Source organism: Olea europaea, unplaced genomic scaffold (genome assembly GCF_002742605.1).
Source record: "Olea europaea var. sylvestris unplaced genomic scaffold, O_europaea_v1 scaffold1748, whole genome shotgun sequence".
In the NCBI taxonomy this organism is placed as follows: Eukaryota; Viridiplantae; Streptophyta; class Magnoliopsida; order Lamiales; family Oleaceae; genus Olea; species Olea europaea.
In genome coordinates this window covers 58615-68660 of record NW_019235196.1, presented here as the reverse complement: position 1 = coordinate 68660, position 10046 = coordinate 58615, and the positions used below count along the sequence as shown (strand labels likewise).

At 36.8% G+C, this 10046-nt stretch overlaps 1 protein-coding gene across 2 annotated transcripts; it reads right to left on the bottom strand.

Annotated features, from left to right (window-relative positions):
- Window positions 1–3319: 3319 nt before the first annotated feature.
- LOC111377930 (wall-associated receptor kinase 2-like) lies at window positions 3320–7607 on the bottom strand. 2 transcript variants are annotated; one of them, XM_023001087.1, is made up of 5 exons: window positions 7537–7607; window positions 6592–7437; window positions 5173–5340; window positions 4602–4942; window positions 3320–4299 (listed from the first exon to the last, which is right to left on the bottom strand). In XM_023001087.1, exons 1-5 carry the CDS (start codon window positions 7583–7585, stop codon window positions 3430–3432), a joined length of 2274 nt encoding a protein of 757 aa, XP_022856855.1. In that variant the 5' UTR covers window positions 7586–7607; the 3' UTR covers window positions 3320–3429. The 2 variants fall into 2 exon arrangements, with proteins under 2 accessions (XP_022856855.1, XP_022856854.1); XM_023001086.1 differs by having other exon boundaries at window positions 6592–7588.
- Window positions 7608–10046: the final 2439 nt, after the last annotated feature.

Genomic DNA, 10046 nt, shown 5'->3' with positions numbered 1-10046 from the left:
ATACCAACCCCTGGTCTTATCCCCTCCAGCCACCACCTTGGGGATATAAAGGGTCTGAAAAATAGAGAAGGGCATCTCTACAACATCCAGGAGCCCACCATTTGGCTCCAGGAGTTCGGGTTCAATTGGGTAGGAGTTAAGTCATACGACCTAAGTACCATACGGAAGAATGGGTGGATCGAAAGCCTAAGGCCAGCCCTAAGAATCGCCTATCTAATTGCTACGCACCCTAGCCTAGGGTAGCATGCCCGCTCATCAGGTTCCAGCTGGATCAGATCTATGCTATCAGGGATCCTATATTCAGCTCTAAGTCTTTCCAGGTCGGTACCCTTTAGCTTAGAGGGGTAATCCGATGCTCCCCAATGTACAAATGCATCTATGGGCTATCTGGCCTCTTCCATATGTTCTCCCCCCCCAATTATCGCTTCGGCTATTTCAGAGGAGGTCACCAGAATGAGCTCGTCCATCCGCATTAGTTTCAATCCCCTCCCCGATCTACCACTACCCTCAGAAGCCATTTTTCAGGAATGAAAAAGTTTTAAACACTTACTAAAACTCACGAAATTTCGAGTTCCATAGCCGAAAATGATTAGCAGAGACCGTAGAGTTGCCGAAAACTGGAATTTCTCACCAGAAAATGCTTGAGGAATGCCGGAAAGTGCAAGATTTTTGAGAGCAAAGGGAGTTTCTGATTTCACAAAAGTGAAAAACTACCAAACGCTCAAGTCCGCCTTTTATAGAGCGCTCCAACTGAGCTCCACCGTTCAATTCAATTGCAATCAATCCGGGCCATCCATCGCATCATCAATCTAGGCCGTTGAAATGAAACACCAGGTTTGATCTACGCCTGAGATCTAGTTGTGCCCCTTGCGCTCGCATAAAACGCGTTGCCTCGATCACCACCAGCCGTCTACAATAAGTAACCGCAACAGACTTTTAGGAGAATGGGCGTCACACCCAACTGTTGCCTTGGAAATACGTGACAGCTGTCAAATCATTTAACGTCAGAGATGCCTGCTTCAGATCGAGCTCTTCATTCAGCTTTACAAAGCTTAGACGCACCTGACACGGAGTCCCCTATGGGTCATCACCTCTGTAGCTGCGTTCCCTTCTAAACTTTACAAAGCTTTAGCCATCTCCCAACGCGTCGTCCTCTGTGGGTCAGCACACCGGTAGCAGATGAGCTCCTCACTCAGCTTTACGAAACTTAGACACACCTAACGCGGAGTCCCCTGTGGGTCATCGCCTCAGTAGCTGCGTTTCCTGCTAAGCTTTACAAAACTTCGACCGTCTTCCAACGCATCGTCCAGTTGGCAGCACATCGATCTCGGATAAGTTCTTTCCTTACGCAGTAATGAAGCTTTAGCGCATCTGCCTAAGGTCAATGCTTCGGTGAACACAGAAAACCGACCCACAAGTTCTCACAAATCACGGTCCCTATCCCGAGGCAGACATACCCGATTGGGAAAGCAAGTTCACCCATGATATAAATATTCATGCTTGAACTTGGGAGGACCATTGTTACGCCTCTATCTGAACCACTTCGGAAAGTCTACCACCGCGTTATACGAGGTGTTCAACACCCAACCGAAGTGACGTCACCACTAATGTTGTCGATCTACTAACGCACTGCGAGGCACAGACAATTTACTGAACTGACCGAAGCGTCCTCGCCCCTAAAGTCGAGGCGCAATACATTTCGAGAGGATCCGCCGCCAATTTCAGAAATAGATCTGTGTCAAGATCCTTTCTGCCGCCAAGGTTTAATTGATTTGACGTCTCCATGAGCATAGTTGATGTGACGTATCAACTTTATGTCAACTCAACTCGGAAGAAGTAATTACCTGCCCACTCTATGGACGAGACTGATTGACGCCTATGAGCAGAAGCCTCAAACCGTCGGATGCATACACGTGTCCCATAACTAACGGTTCTCCTCAACTATAAATACCCAAGGTTTGACAAGAGGTAAAGGTAATGAAACTCTTACAACTTAGCTCTCCATAACAAGCAAATATATATATTCTAGTACTCTTCATGCGCTTGTAGTCCAACATTTCTCAACCTTCAGTAGCCTCAAAAATTTAACTGAGAAAGTACATTTCTAAGGGTGTTTAGGAAATAGGTGTTTTGGATTCAATGGATTCCATGTTTCTCCCTAATATGTGGTTATATGATCTCAAAAATAAGTGGATTGAATCAATACATGAACAAGCTCTTAGATCTTCAAAGAATGTTATGAATGTGTTATAGAGAAGAGGCACAATGAACAACCACTGCAAATTTCGTGCTAGGCATTGAGTATTTATAGTTGAGGACAATTAGATAGTTTGGACTGAGTAAAACTTTGCAAAAATGCGAAGTAGGCTTTTACGTGTAACATTGTTGCTCAAGTGAGGAGCTAGCGACGATCTGTCGCTCGAGCGAGAGACTGGCAATAGGCTAGCGAAATTGCGAGGTGTCTTCTTTCCTTATTCTGAACTCGAACCCTAACTTACCTAACTCAACTATACAATATTGCAATTAACTTCTTAAATTTTTATAACATATTTATTTGGTCCTTTTGTTAACAAAATTGCCAATTACATAAAACCTAATAAATATCATTTAGAGCAAGCTCAGTCCCAAGTGCTGATGTGCAAAGGGTGTGTGAGCTATTCTCAACTACTGGAGCATGAGACTCTGATTTGATGGTACTGATTCCATTGGCCGTACATCTAGAATTTCTTGATTGTTATAAGATATCGAGAAAGTACTAAATCCATCAACATAGTTACAAAATGATTATAATTTCCATAAATAATTGACAAATTACTATCAAAGAATACAAAACTGGCATAATTAAAAGTGTTTAATCAAAGTAGCAACTCTTTCAGTGAGATGGTCATCTTTTCTATCATACAACACAACATGGACACAATGGAGGTTGAAATCAGACTACGATCTCATATAATGAAGGGTTTTATATTTAAGAAGAGTTGTGCTATTCGTACATATTCATTTGCACAGAGTCTGTACAGATGCTCTCACATCGGGGTGGACCCCACACATGGGGTCCACATGTAGGGTTCACCCTCATGTGAGAGGCCCTGTACAGACCCTATGCAAATGGGTCTGTACAAGGAGTTTATTCCATTTAAGAATTGGTTACTCTACCAATTTGTTTGTCCTTCAAATTTGCATCGATTGAGTTAGTGGTTTGATATCTTGCATTTTTTGGAATCTAATCGTTACCCCATTTTCATTGAGTGAAAATATTTAAGTACTAAAAAAAATTATCTGTACATTTTGTTTCAACTAGATAGTTCTGATTTGCCTGTACAAAATTTATGTGCCAGATTGTAATAAAAAGAATTTTACACAGTCCCCAAAAATACATCTAAGAATAAAATAAGTGTACACAAAAGAATTAATTTCATTACAAATTATTTAACGAGGATTGTTGCTAGGATATATCATATGACTACATAAACTACCTTGTTCAGAGTACATTTCAGTAGTAAGTTCTTGACCTGTTATTGTGATATCATATAGGTCCGATTGTTCACTCAACAACGCCATGTTTTCTTCTACATTTCCTTGTTGATTCCATGGATGTTTTGTATATTTCCTTAATCTTTCCAACTCCATTGCCACTTCTTTCATTGTTGGTCTTTCATTACTCTTCAAATTGAGGCATCTTTCGATTAACTCACCAACAGCTTGCAGTTGTTCCAAGCTACCTTCCCTCAAAATCCGTGGCTCAAGAATTCGAAAAAATCTGTTTTCTTTAATGGACATAATGAAGTATGTAGTCAAGTTTCTCTCTTCTTCAGATTTCGTAGGTGAAAGAGGTTTCTTTCCTGTCATAAGTTCGGCAAGAACCACCCCGAAGCTATAGACATCACTTTTCTCGGTTAATTGGCTCGTGTGGAAGTACTCGGGATCTAAATAGCCTAGAGTGCCTTGAACTAGTGTTGTTACTTGTGTTTGGTCTAAGGGAACCAATCTTGAAGCTCCAAAATCAGATATTTTAGCAGTATATAATTCGTCTAACAAAATATTGCTCGACTTGACGTCTCTATGAATAATAGGCATAGTAGCTGCTGAATGAAGATAGGATAATGCACCAGCAGCTTCGGCAGCAATTTTTAGCCTATTTTCCCAAGAAAACCAAGGCATTTCACCATTATTATGTATATGGTGATAAAGTGTGCCGTTTGAAACAAATTCATATACCAGAAGAGGAACTTCAGCCTCCAAACAACATCCCAACAGTTTCACAACGTTTCGATGGTTAACCTGGGTAAGAATAATCACCTGTAGCAGATAAAAATCTAAATTAATAAGTTTGTCCCTCGTAACAACTTAATTTTGAAATGAAGTAGTTCAATATGGTATCTTATAGCACGCAATGATTTATAGCACCCAATGATATGTGTTCAAAGTCTCGACCTCGCCATTAAGATAATTGTGCATATGATGCCAGATGCCTTTAATGAAAGACGAAATCTGGAGTGCATGTAAGAGGGTGAGGAATGTGTTGAAGACAGAAATTTTATTAAATTAATTTGTTTTTGGTTTAATAATTTAAGTTTTTAGACAAGGTAGTTGACCATTACCTCATTAATGAATTGTTCAATTTGGTTCTGATCCATTATTCTCGACTTCTTGATTGCAACTACACGATCATCAGATAAAATTCCTTTATAAACTGTACCATAACCACCTCTGCCAAGAATCCTATCTTCTGCATACTTGTTGGTGGCTTTTTCAAGTTCTTCAGCAGAAAATATTTTGGTTGATTCTACTCCACCCTCATTTGAAGAAATTTGCTGCTTCAAAAGTAGCCCACCATTTTGATGGAAGAATTGTTCTCTCATTCTAACAAGCTTCCTTCTCTTGACGCTAAAATATAGCCATGCCATAGCAATGATTATCGACACAAAGACCATGCTGAAACCTGAAATATCACAAAAAATACATAATGAACAAAATTTCAACAAAGAAACGACAAGATGAAAATTTTGGACATAAATTCAACAACCAACCCCAACTTTTACCGTAATGTATTCCATTATTATTATACAAGAAAAGAAAACAAATAGATTTCTATCAATGCAAATAAATAGTTACGATTCTATAAATTGACTTCCATTTTTTTTTTTTTTTAATAATTAACAAACGAATCACCTAGTGAAAACTTGATTACTGGGAACTGGGAATTCTTGGCAATGCAACCACGTCCTTCTTTTGTTCCGTTGCCCGTGTATCCATGTTTGCAGGAACAGCTGAAGCTACCTGGAGTATTTGTACAAATTCCATTTTCGTCGCATGGATTGTTCTCACATTCATCAATGTCTGCGGAACAACATCAAGATTATCATTATTAAACAAAGAGAGATATTTTTATATATATTTATTATGTCCCTTTTGTTGCAAATTTATTTTCTGCACTTTTAGTGTGACATCTCCTAATGTTACCTAAATAACATTTCTACCCAGGTACATTATGTTCCATTTTGCATTATGTTCCATTTTGGAAATATTCTAATGTAAGAAAAAATGGAATGGAGGGCCATTAAAAATCACGAGTAATTTAGACTGTTATTTTCCAAAACAAAAAATAAAAAGAGGGCCATTAAGATTAATTAAATTTCGGATTAAATTCACCCGTGGCCACCGAATTTTGTATTTAGTGTTACTATAGTCACCCAAATTGATTTTGTGTCATCATGGCCATCCAATTTGATTTTATTCCACAATAGCCATCCAATTTTATAAATGTTTCACCATGGCCACTCAATTACTTTTCACCCTTTTTACTCATTTCGAAAGGGGTAAAACGGTAAATTTACATTATATATAAAATAAATCTTAAAAAACAAAATAAAATAAAAAATTATTTAAAAAAATAAAAAAAAACTTATTTGAAAGAAGTTACTTAAAAAAATAAAATAAAATTGTTTTTCTAAAATAGTTTTTATTTTATTTTAATTTTTAAGTAACTTTTTTTCAAATAACTTTTTATTTTATTATATTTTTTAAAATAAATATTTATTTATTTTTTTAAATTTATTTTATATATAATTCAAAGTTACTATTTTACCCTTTTAAATGAGTGAAAATGGTGAAAAGAGGTTGGATGGCCATAGTAAAATATTATATGAAATATGGTGATCATGATGAAATATTTTATGAAATTCGGTGGCCATGGTTAAATAAATTCAAATTGGGTGGTTATGATGACACTAAATATAAAGTTGATTGGTCGTGATGAAACAAAATCAAATTAGACAACCAAAATTGGGTGGCGTTGGTGGATTCAACCCTTAAATTTAAAAAGTACGATTACTTTTCAATGAAAAGGACTAATAGCTACTTGACTCATTCTTCCACGTTTGATAAACCACTTTCAATTTTAATTCATCTGCCAACCGAAAAAAAATACGACAAGCACAGATGTTCCAGTGCATGGAAATCTGATCATGAAGACCTTTACAGAGAAAAATCCATAAAAAAGGCAGTGAATGAAACCTCGATCAGGGATGACGATGGAAAAATAAATCTTTCGTTAAATTTCACTTGGAAAAGTGCTAATAAAAAACTAACCTGTGCAGCCTGGACTTAGATACGGATTGCCCTCGTATCCTGTCGAGCAATTACAGCGGTATCCTCCAAGACCTGTGTCTGAATCTACACAAACACTGTTCTGAAAGCAAGCAAACTCATCAGACTTCATAGCCTCACTGCAACTCAGATTCCCAATAGCCCAATCAATAACTATTGGAACATTTTCAATTGTTTTATTCTGAAAACTTTGATTAGTAAGTTCCGAGGTTCGAAACTGAAATGCATCCTGATCTCCAACAAAAGCATAACCACAAGGATTAAAGGGCCAAACCATTTTGTGATCATCAAGACTATTAAGTGCTGATGCAAAAGTCTTTAGGCCTTTTGGTATGGGAGTTTGGCAACAACCAATTCCTGTACAAAATCCATCATTCATATCTTTAGTATCAGAGCAAACAGAAAGGCAGCCACTGGTGAAATTCCGGCCGCTGAAGCTGAAGCCGATGATCACTGCCAAATCATCGCAGCCCACCACTGTGAACTTATTTTTTTCAGAGAAGCTATAAGGTGTAACAGCCAAGTCTACCGTTATGTGGTTTTCCCGGGTTACGTTACCAGTCTCTGTATAGCATCGGGCTGCTACCGAATTCTTGATACGTATTTCTTCGTTGGATATGTCAATAATTTCGTGGTTTGTGGTGGCAAGGAAGGGCTTTGGAGGATTGAAAGTGGTGTTGCAGTTTATGTCATACCAAGAGCTTATTGAACAGTTTGTTCCTATTCCTATGCCAAACGGATAGGTTACAGTCAAGTCTCCACAATTGGATTGGCAGCCTGGCTTTGCGGTGGAGGCAGCATCGGCAAAGACTGCAACTATCACCAGTACTGAAAGCAATATAAAATTGAACATTTTAGCTTGTATGATTTCTGAAAATAAGCCAAACATTTAAATATCTAATTAAGGGATGAAATATGGAAGCTGGCCTGCAGGTAAAGAATAATTTCGCCGGCCGATTTTTTTGAATGATTTCATGAGATGAATTACATATATATAAGGGAAAATTGCAATAGCGGTCCAAAACCTTTAGATTTTTCGTAGACTTTACCTTAACCTTTACTTTGTGTCAACCACCGTCCCAAACTTTTCAAAAATTAGCACTTAATGTCCAAATGGATAATTTACGTTAGTTTGATCGTTAGTTAGGGTGTGTTTGAGCCCTATTATTTGACATTATAATTAGATGAATAGTATTTTTTTGAAAAATGAGTGATTTAAAAGTTTTTGATTTACGTATAATATTATTTTATTAGAAATTGTGTGGTTAAAAGTAAAAGAGAGAAAATTTTAATTTAATGTAATGAGAAATAATAAGGTTCAAACGGGTGCTAAATTTCACTTTGACCAATTTTAGAAATGGTAAAATGGCAACTTTGAATTAAAATTCAAAATCTAAAAAAAAAATAAAAATCTAACTAATCACTATTCATCTTCATCTACCGCGCCACACTCCCACACCCCCACCTCCTCCTAAACCCAAAAACTATCAAGTAACCACCGACATCGACCCACCCTGAAAGTTAGCACCACCCTACGCCGGCAACATTCATGTGATTTATTGCAAATCTAGCTCTCGTCGCCACTGTAACAAACCAAGAGCCACCGAAGAACAAAACACACAAAGCCCACCACCGTCGACCACCTATCTCATCCGATGTCGACGATTGTCATTCCCCCACCCTCTCCCTCACAGAAACCAAACTGACCACCTCCACCTAACCCACCCCGCGTCGACAAGTCTAATAAGATTTGGGTAAATGCAAGTACACTATTCAAGACATCAATGCCCTTTATGACTGGGTTTCTTATGCCCGATTTTCCCCCAATACGCACCAGCCAACTATAGTTTTTTGGGTCATGAGATAAGACAGCGATAACCTGGAATTTAAGTGGTGGGAAAGATAGGCTGTGCTACCACTGAAGCCAACATTAGGATTTGGAACTTGGGGTTTGTTGGAATGTGAAGAAGACTATATTTTTTTTATATGAAAAATGGAAGAATTGATTCCACTTTGAAGATTGAAGAAAGAATCGAGAGGGAATAATTAGGGAGGAAATGTTGGCGGAAACAGTGGCAAAGTCCGTGGAGGAGGGTGGTGAAGGAGAAGATGAATAGTGATTGGGTTTTGATTTTATTATTATTATTATTTTAGTTTTTAAATTTTAATTCAAAGTTACCATTTTACCTTCTATAAGATTGGTTAAAATCAAATTTATTGGGTCAACTAACAGTCAATTTAACAGAAATCATTCACTAAGACCCCAATTGCTAAATTTTGAAAGGTTTGAGATTGTGAATGGTACAAAGTAAAGATTAAGATAAGTCTACAAAAATTTGAAAAGTTTGGGACTGCTATTTTAATTTACCCTAATTTTTAATCATCAACTTGGTTGAAGACTTGAAGTCCACTCTATTTTGTTTCTTTTTAATTAGCTGTCAAAACTTCGTTGTTTTCTTGCTAGGTAGGGCCCATTGGATTCTGCTGTAGGTACAACATATTGTTCACATCTTTTTTTACACACATATAAGTGGATAGGATCCACGATTGAAATAATCAAGAACCCCACCTTTGTGAGGGAGTCTGAAAAATGTTGTGACAATAAATGCTGTACATAGGGTTGGTAACGGTTCGGTTGTGAGTCAATTCGACCAAAATCATAACCGCACAATCAATTTTTTGACCATATCATAACAGCACCATAACCACGTAAATTGGTTCGATTCGGTTCGGCACGGTCCGATTCGGTTAATAACCACGAAAATAAATTATTTCTTATAGGTTCATCCGTCAAATTGATGTAAAACAATTTATGAAAAAAGTCAAAGAAAATAAAAACACAATATTCCAAACGAAAATGCAAATATTATCCCAATTTTCAATTACAAAATACAAATGTAATAAACAATATTATAAATATAACAATATTAAACTTTTTCTTCATTATTAATTGTTGTGCATTGAAATTACTTGATTCATTCTTTCCTACAAGTCTTACTAGCATATATCAGCACTCAAAGTTGATTCATATATGGTAAACAAGAAATGTAAGTAGAGAATACAACGATACTATCTATTCACAATGATCTTAACTAAGATTTAAATAAAAAAATGTACCTTTTCGTTAGCTTCATTCTCGCTAAACGTTGCACAAGCTCTAGAGTATGATAAAGAAGTAAAATTTTCTACACACAATAGAAAAAATTTAACAATAAAAGGAGTCGTGCGTAAGTTTGTGGTTTGTAGAGAGTAGGATTTGCATTTATATACTATCATACTAATGCTATTATTATGTGTTAATAGTAAGTGGGCTCGACGATTGAGTCAGGTAGATATAATGGGGGGATTTTGCTTTGAACTAGATAGAAAAATAGTGTAAAACCCAATAATCAATTCAATTGTGTGTGTGTTTTTTTTTTTTTTTTTTTTTTTTTTTT

Coding starts and splice junctions, on each gene's coding strand:
- LOC111377930 (XM_023001086.1), bottom strand. CDS start 7,498: ATGTTTGGCTTATTTTCAGAAATCATACAAGCTAAAATGTTCAATTTT. Junction 5,341..6,591: donor TCTAAGTCCAGGCTGCACAG/GTTAGTTTTTTA, acceptor GTTGTTCCGCAG/ACATTGATGAATGTGAGAAC. Junction 4,943..5,172: donor AGTAATCAAGTTTTCACTAG/GTGATTCGTTTG, acceptor GTGATATTTCAG/GTTTCAGCATGGTCTTTGTG.